This window comes from Scardinius erythrophthalmus (genome assembly GCF_964197995.2).
Source record: "Scardinius erythrophthalmus genome assembly, chromosome: 25".
NCBI classification, from domain to species: Eukaryota; Metazoa; Chordata; class Actinopteri; order Cypriniformes; family Leuciscidae; genus Scardinius; species Scardinius erythrophthalmus.
In genome coordinates this window covers 18614460-18639731 of record NC_138245.1, presented here as the reverse complement: position 1 = coordinate 18639731, position 25272 = coordinate 18614460, and the positions used below count along the sequence as shown (strand labels likewise).

The following is a 25272-nucleotide window of genomic DNA, read 5'->3' as shown; positions in this document are numbered from 1 at the left end:
CCCCTTCCTCATCAACCCTTGACTCAGAGAGGGAGCACAAGTCCTCTCCTTACCTTAGAAGGGCTCTCAGCGGCAGACGCAGAAGAGCTGTCTGAAAGAAGGCCCTTGAAAATGTTCACCTGTGATGCTGCTTTTTAACCTCTTAGGTTTCTCTGCGGTTCAAGAGATGTGGCGAGGAAAGCTCTGTCTTTCAGAAGAGCAAAAAAAAAAAATAGAGTAAAAGCTTCTGTGAGGAGACTTGAGAGAGGCTTGTTCTTTTATGTCTCGAAGGGACACAGTGAAACTTGAGTTGTGGAACTGTCTGTTCTGAGAGACACAGCTTGCCAAGATCTTGAGACATTTCATTCATGGCTGAGTGTCATATCTGTTTTACTAATAACTGAGCAGCATCTGTCAAAATATTATATATGATCATCAAGTAAAAGCTATGGAGATATCAAAGCAGGCGGAAGACATTAAGGTGTTGTGTGTTTAATCAAAATAAACCTGACTAATCTTCCATACTGTTTACAACAAGTAAGCTTTGAGCTGTAACCATTACTGACCCTGACAAGAACTAGAGGGAAGGGTCCTCTGGAGTTTTCAGGCACGTTGATTGGTGGAATGACCCAGTCTCGCTTCTGTCGCCGCAGCCCATTGGACGAGCCTCGCTGGTGTTGTCGTGGAAACGTAATGAGCCTGGGATTTTGATAGTGGTTGTGGGAGGATAAGCCATAGATACCGTCCCCAGTAACCTGTGGAGAACAGATATGTACACTCCATATGAAGCAGATCTTCAAATTCACACATATAAAAGGTACATTTAAAAAAAAACTGATTCTAAAAAAGAAAAAAAGAAAAAAAAAACTGAAAAAAAGAAGCTGATTCTATAAATAAGATCATGATGATTCAAAAGAGAAATCATAAATGAGTTCTCTTTGATTTCTCAAATGTATTTCATGCACAACAAAGAGGTTAAATGGGGAGAAAATGGTGACTGGAGACAAAAGAAGATATTCTGAAAAAAAACATGAAACATTCCACATGAACATGAAATAATTTCCACATGAAAACAATTCTATTTATTTATTTATTTTCAAAATGCTTCAAATTACTGTCGGAAATTTTTTTTTCTTTTTTTTTCAGATGTTAATAATGTCTATACATCCAAATGGTTTCATATAAAATAGGTTTGGGTCAGCGTTATTTTATTTTATTTTAATATTATTTACATACTATAGTATTAATAATTTTGAATATATTTTTTATTTTTATATTTTCAGTTTTCGTTTTAAGTTTAGTTTTAGTAATTCTGTTATTTGCTTTTGTCATTTGAAAAATGCCCACAGAGGAGAGGAGAATGGGCCGACTGATTCAAGCTGATAGAAGAGCAACTTTGACTGAAATAACCACTCGTTACAACCGAGGTATGCAGCAAAGCATTTGTGAAGCCACAACACGCACAACCTTGAGGCGGATGGGCTACAACAGCAGAAGACCCCACCAGGTACCACTCATCTCCACTACAAATAGGAAAAAGAGGCTACAATTTGCACAAGCTCACCAAAATTGGACAGTTGAAGACTGGAAAAATGTTGCCTGGTCTGATGAGTCTCGATTTCTGTTGAGACATTCAGATGGTAGAGTCAGAATTTGGCGTAAACAGAATGAGAACATGGATCCATCATGCCTTGTTACCACTGTGCAGGCTGCTGGTGGTGGTGTAATGGTGTGGGGGATGTTTTCTTGGCACACTTTAGGCCCCTTAGTGCCAATTGGGCATCGTTTAAATGCCACGGCCTACCTGAGCATTGTTTCTGACCATGTCCATCCCTTTATGACCACCATGTACCCATCCTCTGATGGCTACTTCCAGCAGGATAATGCACCATGTCACAAAGCTCGAATCATTTCAAATTGGTTTCTTGACTGTACTAAAATGGCCCCCACATTCACCAGATCTCAACCCAATAGAGCATCTTTGGGATGTGGTGGAACGGGAGCTTCGTGCCCTGGATGTGCATACCACAAATCTCAATCAACTGCAAGATGCTATCCTATCAATATGGGCCAACATTTCTAAAGAATCCTTTCAACACCCTGTTGAATCAATGCCACGTAGAATTAAAGCAGTTCTGAAGGCGAAAGGGGGTCAAACACAGTATTAGTATGGTGTTCCTAATAATCCTTTAGGTGAGTGTATACTGTATATACAGTGCAATGCATAAGTGAATACACCCATGCTAAAGTTGACTAAAAAGAGGAGTAAAAAAATCATATTTTGGAAATTGAACTTAATGCCTTAATTTAAAAAATTAGGAAAAATCCAACCTTTAAGGACACCAATTTTCTTTGTGAATGAATAATGTATCGTAAATAAATAAATGTTCTTCCTTAAAATACATGGTGCATAAGTGAGTACACCCCTATGTTAAATTCCCATAGAGGCAGGCAGATTTTTATTTTTAAGTATTTTTTTTTAATTTTTTTTTTAGGATACTATGCATCCTGATAAAGTTCCCTTGGCCTTTGGAATTAAAATAGCCCCACATCATCACATAGCCTTCACCATACCTAGAGATTGGCATGGTTTTATTTCAGTTAGCCTAATAGCTAGTTTGATTTGCATTGAGAGATGATCTTATGGAAAGTACCCCAAGCCAATCTCTAGGTATGGTGAAGGCTATGCGATGATGTGGGGCTATTTTAATTCCAAAGGCCAAGGGAACTTTATCAGGATGCATAGTATCCTAATTAAAAAAAATAAAAAAAATACTTAAAAATAAAAATCTGCCTGCCTCTATGGGAATTTAACATAGGGGTGTACTCACTTATGCACCATGTATTTTAAGGAAGAACATTTATTTATTTACGATACATTATTCATTCACAAAGAAAATTGGTGTCCTTAAAGGTTGGATTTTTCCTAATTTTTTTAATTAAGGCATTAAGTTCAATTTCCAAAATAAGATTTTTTATTCCTCTTTTTAGTCAACTTTAGCATGGGTGTATTCACTTATGCATTGCACTGTATATATATATATATATATATTAGTGCTGTCAATCGATTAAAAACTTTAACTAGATTAATCACACATTTTTTCTGTGATTAATCGCAACTAATCGCAATAAAAAAAGAAATGTTTATATATATATATATATATATATATATATATATATATATATATATATATATATATTAGGGTGCATCAAAAAACACAATTCTTGAATTTTGATATGGCTGGGTGCTAAAAATGTTCCAATATATGTAGAAACAACACATGCAAAATATTTTTCCAGTACATGATGATTTAGGGGTGCCACCGCACATCTGGTTTCGTTGGATAAAGTGCTTAACAGTGCTCAATGGTCACAATGGAGATCTGAGGTAAACAATACTACAGCTCAAGAAAACTGAGATTATCTTTCTGTTTGAGGTGATCTTTCTGTGTTGGGTATGTATTATTACATAATTATCTGTAATTTTGTCTTTGTATACTTATTTATCATAAGTCATTTAAGTCATATTTATAGGTATTTGGTGCTCATTACATCTAGCTAACGTTAGCTAGCAACAGTTTGCTAACCACAGTTTGCTATCTATGTTAGCTAAACTATTAAGCTTAACATCAACAGTATTCTAGAGTGGACAATGTCATATTCAGAGTATACAGTGGGGAGAACAAGTATTTGATACACTGGCGATTATGCAGGTTTTCCCACTTACAAAGCATGTAGAGGTCTGTAATTTTTATCATAGGTACACTTCAACTGTGAGAGAAGGAATCTAAAACAAAAATTCAGAACCTGTATAAAAGACACCCATCCACACACTCAATCAAACAGACTCCAACCTCTCCACAATGGCCAAGACCAGAGAGCTGTGTAAGGACATCAGGGATAAAATTGTAGACCTGCACAAGGCTGGGATGCTAGGCTGGGCGCAATTATTAGAAAATGGAATAAGTTCTAGGTGACGGTCAATCTCCCTCGGTCTGGGGCACCATGCAAGATCTCACCTCGTGGGGCATCAATGATCATGAGGAAGGTGAGGGATCAGCCCAGAACTACACGGCAGGACCTGGTCAATGACCTGAAGAGAGCTGGGACCACAGTCTCAAAGAAAACCATTAGTAACACACCACGCCGTCATGGATTAAAATCCTGCAGCGCACACAAGGTCCCCCTGCTCAAGCCAGCGCATGTCCAGGCCCATCTGAAGTTTGTCAATGACCATCTGGATGATCCAGAGGAGGAATGGGAGAAGGTCATGTGGTCTGATGAGAGAGAAATAGAGCTTTTTGGTCTAAACTCCACTCGCTGTGTTTGGAGGAAGAAGAAGGATGAGTACAACCCCAAGAACACCATCCCAACCGTGAAGCATGGAGGTGGAAACATCATTCTTTGGGGATGCTTTTCTGCAAAGGGGACAGGACGACTGCACCGTATTGAGGGGAGGATGGATGGGGCCATGTATCGCGATATCTTGGTCAACAACCTCCTTCCCTCAGTAAGAGCATTGAAGATTGGCCGAAACACACAGCCAGGGCAACTAAGGAGTGGCTCCGTAGGAAGCATCTCAAGGTCCTGGAGTGGCCAAGCCAGCCTCCAGACCTGAACCCAATACAAAATGTTTGGAGGGAGCTGAAAGTCTGTATTGCCCAACGACAGCCCCGATACCTGAAGGATCTGGAGAAGGTCTGTATGGAGGAGTGGGACAAAATTCCTGCAGTGTGTGCAAACCTGGTCAAGAACTACAGGAAACGTATGATCTCTGTAATTGCAAACAAAGGTTTCTGTACCAAAGTTCTGCTTTTCTGATGTATCAAATACTTATGTCATGCAATAAAATGCAAATTAATTACTTAAAAATCATACAATGTGATTTTCTGGATTTCTGTTTTAGATTCCATCACTCACAGTTGAAGAGTACCTATGATAAAAATTACAGACTTCTACATGCTTTGTAAGTGGGAAAACCTGATAAATCTGAAGTGTATCAAATACTTGTTCTCCCCACTGTAGATGTCTCATGTGTATTGAGAGTAGCATTGTAATTGTTAAAGTAAATTAACAGGGTAATGCCACGTGAACATGTCCCATTGACCTCCATTCATTTTGTCTATAGGAAAAATGAATGGAGAATCTTGAAAGTTGAATTCTGAGAAATGCCCAAGTTGCCCAAAGGGTTCAAACAAACAACTTTTACTTTGATAACCCTATAGAACATGTTACTGTATAAAAGTTCACTGTACTCAACATTTCCAGGTCAACCTTTTGGCAATTAGACTAAAAATTGCACATTTTTTGAAATTTCGCCAAAGTTCATGTGTTAGGTGGCACCCCTAAATCTCAATGGAATTCCTCAAAACTTTGCAAAAGTCATTTATATGTTAATTGGAACAAAATGCAATGCCAGCCAAATTGATATTTTGAAATTAAAATTTCCCATTCAAATTTGATGCACCCTAATATATATATATATATATATATATATATATATATATATATATATATATATATATTGTTTTATTCTATCTTTATTTCGATTAACAAAAACCATTTCAATAGTTTGAATTTACAACAACAACACTGGTTTGGGTGGGTTAATTAACCTGCCTAAACATAAATATTTGAATACTTCATATTCAAAATTAAACCTTGTCAACTAAAATTCTAATTTTAGGCCCAGTAAAATTGACCAATAAATTAAGAAATATGACATGACAAAATTAATATTTTGCACTGTTTAAAGGAGAACTCCGGTCAATTTTAACATTGAGCTAATTTTTTTGTAAATTTGGAGTGCTGTCAGATTGTCGATTGTCGATTTCATGCGCTTAATAACCTATGTGCGTGAACTCGACAATCGACTACTGTGGACTTCGACCGAAAACATGAAGAAAATACAGGTATGTGCGCTGGCTGAATTAACATCATTTTTATTCATATCTTTCACATCTACTGCAGTCAGATTCACCGCGTTCACTCTGAACGGAATCACTCACAATGGCTGGGTACTTGTAATGACACAAGTTAAATGATCAAGGATGTTAAGAGGCTAAAAGCAGGTTTAAAACTTGCCCCATTGAAGTCAACAGGGTGCAAATTTTAAAAAGAGGATAACACGGTGTAAGCAACATCGATTTTTGTCGTTGTTCTCTGTACTGACAGCACTCCAAATTTACAAAAAAATTAACTCAATGTTAAAATTGACCGGAGTTATCCTTTAAGCCCTTCAGTTCTTTCTGTTCATTGTCTGGTGTAGTTTATGTTTTGAGTGCACAGTTATGCTGCTACCCTGTTTGGAATACTTCCTTTGTTTTGTATTATTAAAGTTATTTTGTTATTTGCACGCTAACCTTCTTCCTCATCTTCTTCGTGGACTAAACCATGACACTTTGAGAAAAATCACAACAGAGAACTCTTTTTAGTCTTCAGAGTTATAAAAGAGCAATTTATACCGTACAATAGAAGGTTTGAAGAGACAAACACACCTTTAATAGGAGTACATACCTGTCCAATTACTACTAATCACTCATTATTTGTGAGGCAATGGTACGAAACAGTCGTGGAGCGGTATGTGCACACTTGAGCACCGAGCCAGGATCGTAAACATAGCTGTGGGGTTTCTGCTAAAACGACCAATCAAAATGACAAATCACGTCAAGGCCTCTGTAAACCAGCCCTTATAACACAGCAATACCACAGTGACGCATACCATGACATTTCCTCATGGGTGCCCAATGAAAAAGATTGATGGAATACCACATCAATAATTTAGACAAGAAAAACTAGAGCTGCCGCTGACCCTTACTTGATTCATCCAAAGGCCAAGGAAAGGGCTGAAGCGACCAATCAAATAGCCACCGTTTTTAAAAGCAGCTGACTGTGTGTGTGGGGAACGGGACTGTCCTGCGGTTCATTTAATGTCTTTAGCGCTCATCTCTGAATTGTCAGCTTTTCATTCAATCCTGTGTTGCTGTTTCTCCCCCTGACACCTCGACGTCTGTGGCACTGCATTTTTCGAGCCGAGGCACATTCGCCAAATCCCAGTTTTCTCTCTCTCTCTCTCGGTGTGTCTCGCGTCCCCCCGGCGGGGGCTGCCAACTCAAGCATGTGTAGGCAGGTCAGCCTATCAATGTCTCACAAACACGGTTTGTCGGCAGAAGAGCTCGAACAGATGTGAGGCAAATCTGAGCAAACATATTGTATTTTTTTCGCTCTTTTGTTTTAATTTTTCACAGCTTGATGGCTCTGGCTGCAGGGGCTCGGAAAATGGAGGGATTGTGTCGTGGCAGGGAGGGAGCGGTGAACGAGTGAGGAGGGCAGCTGTGAGGCGCTGATAAAATCACTTCCGCCTCAGCTCTGCTCATCCACGAAGCTCACAGGTACCTGCTGCAGCACGAGAGAGAAGCTGCAACGAGACCTTTCGGGGGGCGGCAGGTGGAATTACTGTGCATAAGAGGGTGAAATAGAGAAAGAAGAGGTTGGAGAATAAAAAAAAAAAGAGATCGAGGGGAAATCAAGTTGAGCAGCGAAGGCTAAATAATCCTCCCAGACAAAAGACAAATCATAAGAAGGCATTCAAAACTCCTGCATCTACACCGTCCGGCAATTCGGCACGTGGCAACGCCGAGGGATGCTACGGGTCACGTGGAAAACGTGGATAAAATGGTGGAATTCGTTAATAAAAAAGGAATTTAAAGAATTTTTATAATAATAACAACTACATCATTTGTAAAACTTCAAGGAATATCACACCATTTTTCTTTCGTATTTAATTTTAATAGCAAACCTGTTGTGCATCACTTTGTTCAATAAAATAAATCTACATTTCATTTGATTGCATTTTAAAAGATTAATTCAATTGCTAATGTGTTATGCCTTCATTCGATTACCACCGTTTTTAAAATTTTCATTTCATCATAATTGTAAAAATTAGTTAAAAAATAGTTAAAGTTTTATGAATTAAAACAGAAATCAAAATCCAGAAATATATACTGTATATAAAAAAATAGGATAATTGGGATAATCAAATATTTTTACAAATATATTTTTTTTTTTTAAAAAAGAAAGAAAAGGAATAAAAAAAAAAAAAAAAAAAGGATTTCATAGGTCTCTAGACACCCCATGCCTGGTCAGTAATGTGACCTTCGTGAGGACGCGTTCAGAGACAAATGTGTTCGAACACAGACAAAAGCCTTATCTCTCCCCTCACAGATCTGTTCATTAATGCGGGGTATTCATCATCTCGATCTGTCTCTCACTCCATCCCTATCGTTTTTTGCCTGCTGACAAACATTGGGACAGACATTGGGAGCTGTGATAAAGACCTTGATTTATCAATCAGCTCTCACTGGCACCAAGGAAGCATTCCTCTGAATGTGTAGCCAACAGCACAGGAAGATCCAGAATGGTTTGATGCATCGCGTGGCGGCGCCAATGAAAGGCACAGACTTACAACAGCATGCCTAATGAAAAGTCTTATTCCTCTGGTAGGGCAACAAGCACTGCACCCATTACAACAGACAGTGAGGAAAGAATAAACTAGAACAAGCATGTTGTGTTGTGGGACGGCGCACGGCAGATGTACGGAATGTGCAGCTATGTATACGTGCATGCATGTGTGTGTGTGTGTGTGGGCGCATTTGGGACTTCAGCGTGTGTGAAATGGCTGCCTGGATTGCCCTGAGCTCCCGTAGCTCCAGAAGAACCAGCCCTGCCAGCTGGCTCCCCATTCCTCCCTGCTGAGAAGAAACCCGTTTGGGCATCAGTCAGCCTGCAGCTCTGCAGCAGACATCTGGAGGTTATTGTTCTATAGGGCCGCATTGCACTGCTTGCAACCCTGTCTGGAGTTTTTCCATTACACGCCAGTATGCCACACGCCACTCATTTTCTACTTTGGTAATCAGTCTTCGCACCTCATCGTCGGGAGGAAGCGGAAATGCACCTGGATTTTCACTGGAAGTTCCATTATTAAAAAGAAAAGAACAAAGTTAATCTGGGTTTATAATTAGTACTGCAAAAGCATTTCACTAATCATGTCAAATTAGTCTTATGAGTCAGCGTTTTTAGAATTAGAAATTTAATTTTAGAATTATTTAAATACTATTATAGCATTTACAGTACGAATATTTTTAATTGAAATGTTTCACAATCAGTAAACTCCAATTTCTGAACGCACGAGTCTTATGGGTAGTTTATTTTTTTGTGAATCAAAAACATACATTATGACTAGAGAACTCCTACATTCCTAAACAAATGAAACGTATGAGCCTGTTCTTTTCAGTGAATTGCAGATGTGTGAACAAAATATGCGGGGGGAAAAATAAAATAAACATACCAGGCAATACGTGTAATCCTACAACTGAACAAATGACTTTTTTGAGCCGTTTTTGTTTTTAGTAATTCAAAAACATACACCACTACCAGTGTAGTCCAATTCCCTAACAAATTAGTCTTAAGAGACTGTTCTTTTCATTTAATCAAAAACAAACATAATAATAATAGAATAGAATATAATAGAATAAACTCCAATTCATGAACTAATGCGTCTTATGAGCAAAAACTTAAATCGAGACCTGTGAATTTTTATAGTAAAAAAAAAACAAAAAAAACATGAATTCCAAACTCCAGCTTCAGGCAGATGAGGCTCACATCGAGCTAAATGCCAGCCAAAGAACAGTACTGGGTATTTTTAGATCTGAACCATCCAAAAGCATAGAAACTTTGCTCAATAAAACATGTTGTGGGACAAAGCGACTGCACTGTTGTGCCGAACTCTAAAGCACTCTCTGGAACTTGTCAGCCCAGAAGGAGATACAACAGAATAGACTAGAATGAAAGCTGCATTTGGATCAAACCAATAAAAGTCATGCCATCCAGGCAAATACCATGCAAGTTGATAATCAACTACATGCAACTAACAGACATTTACGCTCAGCAGATGCACAAAGAATCAGACTGACGGATATCTTTGTTGATGCACACTTGATGAAATCTCCGCTGAACAAAATTATAACGAAACACTTTTTTGTCCCCATTTTTCATGAGTTGAGCTCAAAGATCTAAGACTTTTTATATGTACACAAAAAGCCTATTTCTCTCAAATATTGTTCATAAATCTGTCTAAATCTGTGTTAGTGAGCACTTCTCCTTTGCCGAGATAATCCATCTACCTCACATCTACCATCTATTCCACAGGACACAATCAACAACCTGATCAACTCTATGCGAAGGAGATGTGTTGCACTGCATGAGGCAAATGATGGTCACACCAGATACTGACTAGTAAAACCGCACATTTTAGAGTGGCCTTTTATTGTGGCCAGCCTAAGGCACACCTGTGCAATAATCCTGCTGTCTAATCAGCATCTTGATATACAACACCTGTGAGGTGGATGGATTATCTCGGCAAAGGAGAAGTGCTCACTAACACAGATTTATACAGATTTGTAAACAATATTTGAGCGAAATAGGCCTTTTGTGTGCATAGAAAAAGTCTTAGATCTTTGAGTTCAGCTCATGAAAAATGAGGGCAAAAACAAAAGCGTTTACGTTTATAATTTTGTTCAGTGTAGCTTCCATATCAATGTCTTTCAAATCACCTCTGCTAGTTCAAAGTAACAAAAGACTTGCTTACTTTGTAATTGAGGCATCTTAGTTTAATTACTTTTAATCATGGCCGTGTGTGCGTGTGTGCATTTATTTATGTAATGTGTGTTCTTTTAAGATAGTGCTGATCTTAATTTATTTCTCTCAGCTCTACCGCTAAATATATCTCATGTAAAGTATTTCAAGTCAAGAGGCCAAAATAGATTAAATGAGTCTAAAAGTAAAAACTAAATCTATATTGTTGAATGGGAAGTCAAACCGATGATTGTCATAATCAAATACCATACATAGCACTGCAAAGTAATCTATAAAAAAAGTATTATCTTTGTATGATGTAAAATAATAATAATTATAATGATCTAAAATGAAATAATGAATTACATTAATAATAAACATGATAATTAAATGATTTATACATTTAATTACAACTATTAGTATTATTAGATAAATAATGTATAAAATTACATAATATATATATATATATATATATATATATATATATACACACTGTATATACAACAACAATAACATTAATAATTATTATTATTAGTAGCAGTAGTATATATTATATATATATATAATTACCTATTAAATAATAACTTATTTTTTAGAAATAATATATTATATTAACAATTAATTAGAGTAATAATAAAAAATATATATTCTGCTTGGTGTAAAAAAAAAAAAAAAAACCTGTTGTTATCTTGGCACAAGCTAATATGGCTAGTACCTACTTACATACCTTTCAGCAAATCAGTTAAAGAGTGCTGGGAAAACCTTATGCTACCTAATTAATATTCATTAGGCCAACTGATAAGCTTTGTAATAATGTCCCTTTACTTTGTCAGATTGTTCCTTTGCCTTGCTTTTTGGCACTTCACGGAGTGATTCAAGGAGAATTAGTTTGTGGAAAACACATCTGTCATGACTTAGAGACAACACATAGGAAATTTTGGCACGTAAATAGATGCAAACACATCTTAAATTCTGTAATACTCAGAGCTAAACCACTGCATTTTTATTTAGATATTTTTTTTTCATTAATTATTTATAACCTCAACTAGGTCAAAGAGTTGCAAAGAGTCACATCTCCCATGAACACCCAATGCATCTTGCTGTGTGTGTGCGTTTGTCCTTCAGTAACCAGCCATAACCGGCAAGGAGACATTTCTCTCAATGGTCGTGCAGAAGGAGAGGACATGTGCGGGGTTAGGGACACGGGGATAGGGCTCGCCAGACCAGACTCCTGGATCCCTAGAGGACCTGCATTCCTGCCTCTCTGCTTGGCATTTCTAGGTCACTTTGGATGCAGAAACAGTCCGATGCCAGTGGGAAAGACATCTATATAAAGCCTGTACACCTCATCTGCTCTACACCAGAGCACAGGACATGAGCATGACAGCCACATGTATTAAAAGTTTAATGATACTTGCCAAGCAGGACACATCGTGGCAGAAGTGAGTGAGTGTGTGTGTGTGCGTGTGTGTGTGTGCATTGGATGAAAATGACTTGGATGAAATATTACTCCTTTCATCTTTTGTATAAAAATTACATTTGAGCATTCGCTTTCATAATCAGATCATGACTTTTGGTGTGTTGCCAAGGGCTTGTGCAAACCCTCAACACGTGACAACGGCGTCTCTGCATACTGTACATGCAAGAGGCGGCGAAACAAAATGTAATCAATTTAAAAACTGTAACTAGTTTTCAAATTCTGATGATTGCTTAAACGTATTAACATCTTGCTCTGTTATTGAATCTCATTCTTGCTGTTGCTATATGGGCAAATAATTACACAGAGAGACGGCACATCACCTAAAACCCCCCTAAAACCATGAACTCAATCAATGTACATTATTTCATGCACTCCATTCCTGAGCTGGTAGACTCACAAATGGCTTGTCATAACAGAAGCACTCACAAAAAACTACACATGCAAACTAAAAATCATAAAATTATTCTAAAATAAAAGTTTTGTATAAGATTTTGTAATGTTTTTAATCGAAGTTTCTTATGCTAACCATGCATTTCTTAGATAAATACATACAGGAATATTCTTAAATACTAAATGAAAAATAACTGTTTTTAATATATTTCAATATGTGATATATACATGTGATGGTAGGGCTACATTTTTATCAGCCATTCCTCAAGTCTTCAGTGCGTATTGATCAATTTAAAGCATTCTCGGAGCATGAAGAATTAATAATAATAATAAATAAAATAAAAATAAATAAATGTAAAAAAAAACGTTTGATTGGTAGTATATATAATTACACTTTAAAATATATTCAAGTAATATTTTTTTTTTTACATTATTAATGTTTTTTATACTATTTTAAAATAAATAAATGCAGCCTTGGTAAGCATAAAAGACTTGACAACCTTGAAAACCTTGACAACTCCAAACTTGTGAACGGTAGTGCACATTATAAATAATTACATATAATATAAATAATAAATATATAAAAATAAAAATAATAATATTTTAAATATAAAGATAGCATGTACCTATATATATAAAAAAAAACTGCAGCAAAAATCTGTTAATTGCAGCAAACAGACAACTGACACAGACAACAAATATTCAGAAATAATATATGATATAAATTACACAGTTTGTCCTTGCCTGGTTAATAGGAGGAGATAGCGGGTGTCCGGCGAGGGCCAGTTTAACAGTGGTTTCCCAGATATACTTGCCCACGCTATCTCTGGCCGTCACCATGAACTGAATCGGTTCGGTTAGATTCGCCACATCTCGCTCTGCGTACAGAGAGCCATCCGGCCGAACGCTGAACTTTGGGTCACTGCTCTCAAAAGAAACCTCCTCTATTTGCTGACAGGTTTCGAACTCCACTGCAGGGAAAGAGAGAAAGAGAGGGTAAAGGGTGAGAAAAACATAAAATAACAATGAAACTATTATTGCTGACAGATGCAAAAACTGTTCAAAGCGATCTTATTTTCAGCCAACATGTTTCATTGCTCGTGCTCGTGCATGCACATTTGTCATTGTCTATCTCCTCTACTATGCTTGACTGGTTATTAAATGAAACATCATGGCTATATACAATAAAAACATACTGTAGTTATTACAGCTAAGGTGGAACCGGGCATTATTGATTCAATACTTAATTCAGCCACATATAAAACAATTAATAAATAAAATATATAATAATAATAAATGATGGGCTATAGCTAAATCCAATAATATAAGCAATGTACTGGGTAATATGTAATAGGAACACAAGGCACCATTTGTCAAAATGTGCAAAAAATGACAAATCTGATAATGTTAATATTTGAGGTTCTCTTAAAAACAGATTCCTCTGACGTTTCTCTAAAAATGTAAAAAGGTAGCAAACAGAATGAGTGAGTCATATGTTTTCTCTCGCTATGGTTGTTTGGAAAGGGTTCCGGTCAACAACAGCAGATGGTCCGTTCAGTTACACCTGAGGGAAAGTTCCACAGCTTCAGCTCTACTTAAATTGAGCAAGCCAGCAAGAGAGCAAGAGAAAGAGAGAGAGCCATGTGCCACGTCTAGATTAATCACAGTTTTAATATTAGAGCTCTCTTTCACATACACCAGAAGTTCATTCCTACAACTTTAGTAGACCATATGGGAGACTAAGGCTAGTTTTCACAATTTGTACACCAGTAAACATTTCTCAGATTGAGTTCATTTTAGAAAAGGCAATATAGACACATTTATTAAAGATTCTTATTTATAAAAAGCTACTGAACAATTCCACTGTTAATGTTCAGGGGAAAAATAGATATAGTTCAGTGAACACACATTGACAATAACAGAGCATGTTGTCACACTATGGAATAAGTGCAACTAGGGCTGCAACTAACAATTATTTTGACTATCGATTTATGTCATTTAATTTTTTTTTTATTAATCTGAAGAAAAATCAAAAATATTATACATGTTATATGTTAACATTAATGTTATTCCACATCCTGTCCAATGCTGCCCTCCAAACAATGTGTAATATAATAAAGCCTATATGAAAACAAGTGAATGTATTTATGTAGGCTATATGCTGTACAATGAAACAAAATAATAATAATAAAAAGGTTAAAATATAAACATTAAATTCTAAACTTAAACAACTGATTGCTTACTATTTTAAAGCAGAAATTAAAACGGCTAAATTAAAAATAAAAACAAAAGTACAAAGTGTTAACTTGAACGATTTATGAAGAAAACACATTCACTTGTCTAAACATTAATGTTCATGCTCTCATAAATATGATTACTTGTCTTACATGTATATTTTTAAACCTAAAAATATTTTAGCAAAATGTGTATTTTGGTCAGAATTAGCCTGTGTGACGCGCATGCGCGCACCGGCGCTCGTTCATTGAATACTGGATTTTAACGAGACGCTTGTCGTCAGAATATGCTAAATGGAAATGCTCGCGGGACTATTCGAACATTTACATATAAGGAATCAAGGATATAACCATAAAAGTAAGTTATACGCTGAGAAAAACACGTGTTATAGGCGTTAAACACTACACGCACGCATCTGTTAAAGCACGAGAGGGTAAGATGCGGGAAACGATTCGGAGTTTGTTCGAAGGGCTTAAATATAAAGCATTCTCATGTTTAGGACAACTTAGATTATGTACCTTTTCCGGAGCACCTCACTCTGTGTCCTCCGCTATTTTCCATATGCGTTTTGACCAAAAAAAAAAAATTGGTTATTCGCACGTGACTGGCTGATGTTGCTTTCCGAGCACAGCGCAGACACGACTAATCGATAATCTAATTCGTTGTTTATTATTTTCATTATCGATAATAATCGATTTTTATCGATTAGTTTTTGCAGCCCTAAATGCAACAACATTTACATGCATTTGACAGATGTTTTTATCTAAAGTGATTTACATTGCATTTAAGGTATTTTATTAAGTTCACACATTCCATGGGAATCGAACCTTTGACATTGTTAGTGCAAAGCTGTAGGCTACTGTTTGAGCTACAAAAATAAACTATACAAAAAAAAAAAAAAAAAAAACGGAGAGAAAGAAAAGATTTAGGTCAAGCAATTAAATATTGCAATTCAAATTCAGTAACATGTAAAACACGCGTGACCCAAAAGCTATAGCATTAACATTATACTGAAATTTGTGTTAAGGACAGAATAAAAATAAAAAAAAAATAAAAAAACATATAAAACCACCAGAGAAAGTGCACAATTTTACCACCGCAGAGGCATAGCCCTTGTGACAACTAGCCCCAGTCTCCATTTTGCATTAAAACCACTTCAGTTGCATATTGTTCAGAACCATAGTCTTCACAGACTACCAGTAGAGGGTCAAAGCATTCCAAATAGATTTGAGTGCCGCTTCTCTCATCTCTTTCATCCCTCAGGATTGAAAAGAAAGAAAGATGGAACTAAAATCACTTCCTACTGATTTTATCTCTCTTCCAAAACCCTGCTGATAACAAGACAAATTGATTTCATAAATCACTGCGGGACCAAGTCACTTGTTAAGAGTGCTGGGCGAAAATGTTTGAAAAAAAAAAAAGAAAAAAAAAAAAAGAAATCCGTCCATGAAATATCTTGCACGACAAGCTTTTTATCAAGCCATCTATCCAATTTACCACATGGTTTCCTGCCAGAAGATGCACCAAAACAACAGGCTAATAAAGCGTAGAATCCATTTCACCAATTGCACCATGGCTCGCTCAATGCTCCGGAGTTTTGTCTGGTGAATAATTGCAAATGGGAGGGGAAGAGGCCCATATGCAGCACTTTTCAGAATGAGCACAAAACCACTGACACATGAAAAGCACGCTGCCTACTTTAACAAGCACTGCTAAAAACAGAAAAAAACCAAAGTGCATTATACTTGGAGAATCATGACATTTTACTCTGTCAGTTCTCCTGAAGATGTCTAAAAGATGTAAATCAAGAATCAAAGTGATTTTTGCTATTTGGCAAATGTCACAAATGGCCTGAATACACTAATTGGAGCCTGATGTTGTTGATGGAAAAACTGTTAATTTATTTTAAGCATCAACAAAAAAACATCTGCCAGCAGGGAAAGATTAAAAAACACAAGCATGATAAAAAAGAGAGATTGGTGTTTCTGTGAAGCAACAACGACAGTCAATGTTTTTGTAAATTAGGCTAATTTGCTTTAATGGAACGAGCTAATTATTGTCATTGAAGGCTTTTTATCACTCCACAACTGACATACAGAGTAAACCTGTGGATCAGGGGACAGAGGCTAAACTTTGGGTGTTTGCATAAGAAAAACACTGGATCCAGGAGTTGGTCAACATGATATTGTTGAGTTATGAGATGGGATTTTGGCATTGGGAACATAAGAATGATCAGCCTCAAAGTGTTATTATCAAACTGAGGATGCCTAACCAAAATTCTCGTACTTTCTGTATTGAACGACAAACAGGATTGTACAGAAATCCACCCACTAGTCTCAGCCTTGGATGGCACACCCATACACAGCTTACAGTCCATTTACTGTATTACGCATTTACCATGCATATTGACCATAAAGACCTGCTAACTTACACGTATGACAACTAGATCACAAATGTGTTTGTGCTGGTCTTTTCGATGTGTGTTGACAGCCTCCAGATAACGAGATCACATTTTATTGGCAAGTGCAGGACCTAGTAGCACATAAACTACCCAACAAGCAAATTCCAGTTTAGTGCCAGTATGTGAAATGATCAGTACCTACTACCTTTCGAAAAACTTGAAATTAAAATTTTCTCTAAACAAAACGTAAATATTGAAGTAACTTACATTTCCAACAAAAATATCTCCAAATATAGCTGAATCAAACACTGCACAACTCCGAGCAACATACAGTATAGTGACGCACAATATGTTTTGTTCCAGAAAAAATCTACATTTTTAAATGAATGTTTAATTTATTAAGTTTAATTCCTGAATGAATTAGCTATTTTGACTGTATCGTTAAATGAATGATTCAATGACTCAATTAATTAATCATTCATTCAACTTGTAACTTGGGCCGAGTCTCAATTCGCCTACTTATACTATGAACTAAAAGTATGTACTTTTTTGTGAGGAAAAAGCACATACTTTTAAGTGTGTAGCAAAAGAGTATGCACGTTCTGGGACATACTTCGATGACGTCATGCAACGTGAACGAGAACGTGGTTGCCTAGTTACGCACACCGCGACTGTTAACAAAACATTTTACATTTTATTCATTCTTATATGTCCAATATAATTTTATTTACTATTCCCATCTTTTTTTCCACAATACATTTACAATGTGTTTTACCAAATTGAGGAGTGAAGCAGCGTCGTCGTAGATCAACCAAACGCAGGTCGTTTGTGAGGCGGCTGGTTCTGACGTTCATGTGCAATGTGTGTAAAGAAAGCTACTTATTTTCTGAGTTAAAATATTTAAAGTTTATAGTATAACTATTGTTTAACGTATTTTATACTTAATTTTATACTTATGTATAATACTCAAAAATACCCAGATGAAAATGAACCATGCTTTTACTATAGTAAAAGTGTAGTAACCATGTTTCTTTGGTTGGACTGATAAAGTTAAAGGAACACTCCGACTTTTTGGGACTTTAGCTTATTCACAGTATCCCCCAGAGTTAGATAAGTCCATACATACCTTTTTCATTTCTGTGCGTTCTGTAAGTGTTATTTGACGCACCCACCGCTAGCCTAGCTTAGCACAAAGACTGGATGTAAATGGATAAGGTAGCATACTAATCCCAATAAGTGACAAAATAATGCAAACATTTTTCTATTTACATGTTGTGATCTGTATAGTCACAGCGTGTACAAATAACAAGGCTATATGAGACAGAGACCATTTTTAATCGTATAAATACTGGGAACTGTATTCTCACTAGGCGTAGGAGCACAGCTACTTGGGCGGAGTGGCTACTTGGGCGGAGTGATTAGCGCAGCACACGAGACACCCTGTGGTGAGGAGCAGAGAGTTTGCCTAGAGTTGGAGTAATAGAGTCAGCAATTACTAGATAGTAAATTTATAGTTTACAATCATGGGTGTTCGCTGTATCTTGTCTTACAGCTTCCAAAGTTTGTAACTCCTCGTCTGTGTATTCTGGCTCAAAACTATATGGTTCTGGATCTTGGTTTGATACCCAGTAAAATTCCTCTGACAATTCATCAAAGTCAGCCATGATCACGAGCCACGTTCGCTACTAGCTATTTAGTCACGTTTGTTTTGTTTACGGAACCATCAACAGGGCGTCTCGTGTGCTGCGCTAATCACTCCGCCCAAGTAGCCACTCCGCCCAAGTAGCTGTGCTCCTACGCCTAGTGAGAATACAGTTCCCAGTATTTATACGATTAAAAATGGTCTCTGTCTCATATAGCCTTGTTATTTGTACACGCTGTGACTATACAGATCACAACATGTAAATAGGAAAATGTTTGCATTATTTTGTCACTTATTGGGATTAGTATGCTACCTTATCCATTTACATCCAGTCTTTGTACTAAGCTAGGCTAGCGGTGGGTGCGTCAAATAACACTTACAGAACGCACTGAAATGTACACTGTGACACTGTACACTGCCTTTTATTTATTGTTTTGTAGCCTGATAACCCGAATGAGGCGCTCAGTATATTCATCGGACCCTACAAGATAAACACGGTACTTTTTTGGCATAAACATAAACCCATTAATATTACGAGACAATAAAATATAACTTTAATTAGGGTTAAACATTTGAATTCTTACACTTAAAATGGATAGTATGCGAATTGGGACTCAGCATTGTTTAGTTTAGTAACTTGTTTTGTTACTGAATGAATCAAAGTTTTGAATAGATCAATTGAATGAATGACTGAGTGACTCACTCATAAAGGCACTTGTCGCCAACAGTAACAGTGTAACCAGCAGGAAGAGTTACTGAAAAACCTCACCACTAACACACAGGCTGACAGCCTGTTGATATTTGCCTTCTGTTATACTGTGGAAAGTTTGATCCAATAAAACAGACATATTCTGTCCATGTAGGAGGTTCTTGCAATAGCAATTCAAACCAGGCTGAAATATGGCCATGTGAAGTACAAAAATCCAGTATCATATACAATTACAATTTCTAATTCAACTCACAAGCTTTAACCACAGCACACATAAATAAAAAAACAACAACAACAAAAATCAATTATTGATTGCGTTTCAGATTGCACACGGCAGCTTTATTGAAACTGCAATTCAGATTTTGGAATGTCAAGGTCTAGTGTGTAAGAAGAGATGTGGGAGAGATATTAATTTATTGACCAAGAAGTATGAATAAGAGAAAGAAAAACGGGCAAGAACTAGATGATTGTGTCTGTCTGACTCTTGTGTGACTGTGTGTGAGTGTGTAGAGGGGGAACACAAGAACCGCTGTGTACTGACAACACAGTACGACTATGTTTTAAACAAGTTAGTATAGTGCTTTAAAGGTGCAGAATCGTGTCATTCCTGCAGCTATTGGATGGATGGATGGAATGAGGTATGCCTATAAGAAAAGGAAGACAGACAGGACAGATAGCTAGAACGACAGACAGACTGGATTGATGGATGGATGGAAAGATAGATAAGGCAGTTCAGGAGAGCAGCAGCATTTGATGTTCTCCACAGGCTCCCCTGAAGGTCATTCGGCCCTGTGCTTACAAACAGACCAACATCACAAATTCAGGAGCTTTACAACCTGCACTTTGCCTTATTGGGTGGTGTGTGGACACAGAGAGGTGTGCAAGGGTCACCTGGGGCTCAAGATAAAGCCTTCTCACAACATTACGAATCAACTGTAAGTGGAAAACTCCTGCAATATGGATAGGATTATGAAGGAGGTTTGTGGTATGTCTGTATGCTTAAAGTCCATCTATATGCTTGCATAAACCACAACACTGTCTTGTAAATTAACTTTTAACAGATAGACACATTTAAAATATACTCCCTCTCTCTAGTCCGGGGGGAAATTAATAAAAAATATTGATAGCTCATCTTGTACTCACATTTTTTTTGTAATAAAACGCTCTCTGTAATAAGAAAACCCCCAATTCCTGAATTCTAAATGCCACCTGCCTATCATAAGAGCTTTAGCAAATGACTAGCTTTCAAATTGGCCACACAAAATGCAAAAAGGAAATTTTTTATTTGTCTTATCATTTTAGAGTAGAATGAGCTGTTTGTTGTTTGGATTATAGAAATGGTCAGTGACCGACAGTAATAGCCTACCTAGTGATGCAAATTACTCATTTTTTTTTATGATTTGATCATGATTCATGTAATTCATAACTGAATGCGACAAGACAAGAAATGTTTGTGTTTTCCACATATTAGACATATGAATAGTGAATGTGCACATTTTAAAATAAAATATTTTCAAATAGTTTAAATGAATTACTTCATAACTACAATTAATTAGACCATTTACAATTACCATTCTTATTGATTTATTCCCTTAAATCCCTTTTAATCCTTTAATTATTTAATTCCTTTATTATTTAATAATAAATAATAAGGCATAAGACCTTCAAATGTCCTGCTCCAACTTCCTGTTTCAATTGGAAATACGCACAATATAGGTTGGCTGTCAATAACACCACGTCATTCGTCTAAAATATATGACTCCGCCACAGGCAACATATTTGATTTGAGAGGCACATTCAAGATGACGATCTTTAGTAAATAATAAATAAAAAAGCACCACTATTCAAAAGTTTTGGGTCAATTTTGTTGTTTGTTTTTGGAAGAAAAAAAAAATTTGCAGCTCAAGAGCATATGAGTTTTGAAGGACATGAAGGTGAGTAAACAATGGATTTTTTTAAAGGTGAACTATCCCTTTTAAATGTTCCCTGTCTAAAATGTTGGCTACGGAAAAAAAACAGGGTATAGTGTTAATGTCTTTGCAGGAATAAAAGATAGTCCTTCCCATTACCCCATGCCTGATCAGGTCCACCTGCCACACCACTGCAGGTAGTACTGGGAAAAAGGGGCATGACATTCACACACACAACTGCACAAATACACAGTGCAGATGTGTGCGTGCGCATACACACACATCCACGTGGCAAGGTCTTCAGGTCTGGTACCGTAGGGCTGCATTGTTCCGCTTGACTGACGGAGGAATAATGTACGGCAGCACAGAACTCTCTGTACGACCAGCAGACCCGCACAACACAAAGACAGGGGGACAGTGAGGGCACCAAACTGTTACCCTCGCACACACGCACGAACCCAGACACACATGCACGCGGATCCCCCCTGACCCAAACATTCTGTCACTTTTGACAATGGTGGTTATGCTTGATGAAGCGAAGTGGGTTATAACACTCCGAGCCGGTGCCGCTCTTTGCCGACTTACACATAACTGTGAAATTGAACTGCGAGTATGTGAGTTATATGACATTCACAGATGTGACTCATGTTACATGCTTAGTAAACATTTGAATACATAGTTTTTGTGACGTTTCCTTTATGACGTATTGATAGGTTTGGACTTGAAAACAAAGAATGGCGGCTGCTGCTGGCGAACAGTCTTTCGAATCGGCTTTGGCCGCGACTCTGGAGGACTTGGAGTTAAGCTTTTCTTTGAGAAAAGAGCAAAGAACGGCACTTAAGTCATTCTTAAAAAAGGAAGATGTGTTTGTAGTTTTGCCGGCCAGATTCAAAAGTCGAATCTATCAACTAACGTAAGCTCCGCTGTTGGGAAAACGCTCTGGTTGGTTGAAGCGCTGTCCTATTGCGTGCAGAGGGAATTTGAAAGACAGCCGTTTATCCCGCCCCTCGGATTGAGCCGTGTCTATGGTGAGTTGCCAGACCTAAAATCTTGATGTAGGTCTGGCTTGCCAGGCTAGTAGTTTGTGTCAGAGACCTCAGATGTTCATTTTAGCAGAATACTATCTAAAAATTTGATTGGGGGGGGGGGGGGGGGGGTATATACTTTTATTCAGCAAGGATGCATTAAACTGATCAAAAGTGACAGTAAAGACATCTATAATGCTACAAAAACTTTCGATTTCAAATAAAGGTTTGTTTTTATTACTTTTTTTCTTTTTATTCATTAAAGAATCCTGAAAAAATGTAGCATGCTTCCTCAAAAATATTAAGCAGCTCAACTGTTTTTGACCCCAAACATCCTGTCACTTATATAACACACTATAACACGTTTCGACGTTCTTCCACACCTCGTAACGGTGAAATTGTACTGCATGTGTGTAATCTGACATTCGCGAATGTGACTGTCATATTGTGTGCTCAGGACATGTTGAGTAAACATTTTAATACGTCTTTTCGCAACTTTCACTTCGAAATGACAAAATCTAACAAGTTGTGTATGATAGGTCTGGAGTTTGAGGAGTAGTTTGTGTCAGGAAAACAAGCTATGGCAGAGAGATTGGACATGCTTCAAATCCTCCTCACGAAGCCACATGACTGGACTGCTAATGAGTGTGAATGAACCAAAACACTTCTGCACACAGCACTTTTTGTGTGATGCTGCTTGGTGCCTGAGACACAAATATGCTGTAAAAAAAACATCTATCTACTCTTTGCAATTTAATGTGTCTGTCTGAAAGAGCTCCTAAGAGCCATCTTTTACTCTTTAGCCTTGATCAGTGAGGTCCTGCAATGCCAAGAACTAAATCAGTAGGTCTTGACAGTTGTCCACAAATCAGAGGATGAAAAAATTTAAGTGAGTTCACAACTATGAACTGAACCACTTTTTCGGAGAACTGCAGGCCAATGGCCTGGAGTATGATAACTAATGTATGACTACAGTTGTTTCCCTTCTTCTGGCACAAACTGTACTGTTCGTTCTCCTCTGGGCAGTTTTGCACTTGACTGAGAACAGCCATCCTCTGCTTCCCTGCTGCCATGTGGTAGTATATTTTTGAGTACACATTTTAATTAGCCTAGTTTCTTGAGGTTTTAAATGTGCCGTGTTATTTTGAAGCAGCAGAAACCTCGAAAGCACTTTGAGGTTTTGCCTTTGCTTCAGTAAGGGTCAGGGCACCACTCGATAACTGTGAGAAAAAAAACAACATTAATGCATTCTTACATTACAAGCTAATAATTATTACAAAAACTCAATCAAATGCTAACAGCATACATTCATCAAAGTAATCCCATGGTGTTAAAACAACCCAACCCTGCACAACTGTAGTTACATTTGCTCTACTGTATAAGGTGTTTATGAGCAATATGGTAATGCACACACACACACACACACACACACACGTCTGGTTCACTATCTTTGTGGGGACTCTCCATAGACTTAATGGGTTTTATACTGTACAAACTGTATATTCTATCTCCTTACACTAACCCTACCCCTAAACCTACCCATCACAGAAAACTTTCTGCATTTTTACATTTTCAAAAAAATATAATTTAGTATGTTTATTAACCCATTTCCCTCGTGGGGACCGCTGGCTGGTACCCACAATGGAGGTGATCTCAGGTTTTACTATCCTTGTGGGGACATTTGGTTCCCACAATGTAATATAAATCAAACGCACACACACACACACACACACACACACACCCTAAAAAAAAAAAAATATATATATATATATATAAATATATTTTTATATATATATATATATATATATATATATATATATATATATATATATATTATATATATATATATATTTTTTTTTCTTAAATGAATATAAAGATCAAAAGAACAAATCTAAGTCAGTCAGTTACAAATCTTTTCCAAGCATACAAATCCTTACCGACACTTTGCACATCCGTGTTGAATAAAGTATTAATAAAAATAAAATGAAACTGACCCCAAATGCTTGAACGGTAGTGTATATAAAGAATACTACTTTCAAAATATAATATATTTCCTATACATGGTCACTTTTTTTTTTAGGTTCTATATGTTAATACGAATGCAATAGCTAACATGTTAATTTATACAAATATAAATACATGAATTAACCTAGATTAATAAATGCTGTAAAAGTATTGGGCATTGTTATTTTACAATAATAATGCTTTTGCTAATGATTTTAACCTGTTTATTGTTTATTTTAACATTATTTACTAAACCTAGTCGCATAATACTCTCATCAAGTTTATTTTTTTAACCAATTTAAAATAATATTAAACACACAACAACAAGCAACAATAAAATAGTAAAAAGCATATTTTGAGGCTATTTTCTGGAGAAAATGGCCCTCAGGGCAAGAGAGATCTGCCTTAAGGACACAGGCGTCGAGTGTTGATCTGCTCTTAGAGACACTGCAGATCTCTTTTCATCCTCTTATCTCACAATTGGAAGCTCATAGTATAGAAGGATGTGGTTTTAGGCCCGGGGAAAATAGAGCGGACACGAGATAAAGAAGTTGTGCGGAAGTTGGAGAAGTGGAAACAATTAAAAGAGAGGGAAACGAACATCAGTCGGAGGTGTCAAAGTGATTAATACACCTCATCGGAATGAAAGAAAGGCGTGTGTTTCTTACGAAAACATTAGTCACAGTGACATCCTATTGGGTGCGTTCTTTTGAATGGGTTCTTTTTAATAAACTGGCTGAACACATTTCACAGACTGGACTGAATTAAACCCAAGTTATCAGTTGAAACTGAATCAGTTGAACCGACTGAAATGCTTGGACAGATTACGGAGTTAATCGCTCACGTAATTGATCACGTCCAACTC

At 36.9% G+C, this 25272-nt stretch overlaps 1 protein-coding gene across 3 annotated transcripts in view; it reads right to left on the bottom strand.

Annotated features, from left to right (window-relative positions):
- The window catches only part of cdh4 (cadherin 4, type 1, R-cadherin (retinal)), a 251683-nt gene that overhangs the window by 76977 nt on the left and 149434 nt on the right, over positions 1-25272 (bottom strand). For 2 of the 3 annotated variants that reach the window (XM_081357558.1, XM_081357560.1), the window contains 2 exons: positions 13226-13452; positions 546-734 (listed from right to left, as the gene is read on the bottom strand). In XM_081357558.1, coding sequence (XP_081213684.1) covers positions 546-734; positions 13226-13452 — 416 coding nt within the window. Of the gene's footprint in view, positions 1-545; positions 735-13225; positions 13453-15234; positions 15351-25272 lie in introns of those variants that run through there. The other variant, XM_081357559.1, reaches the window with a different exon arrangement.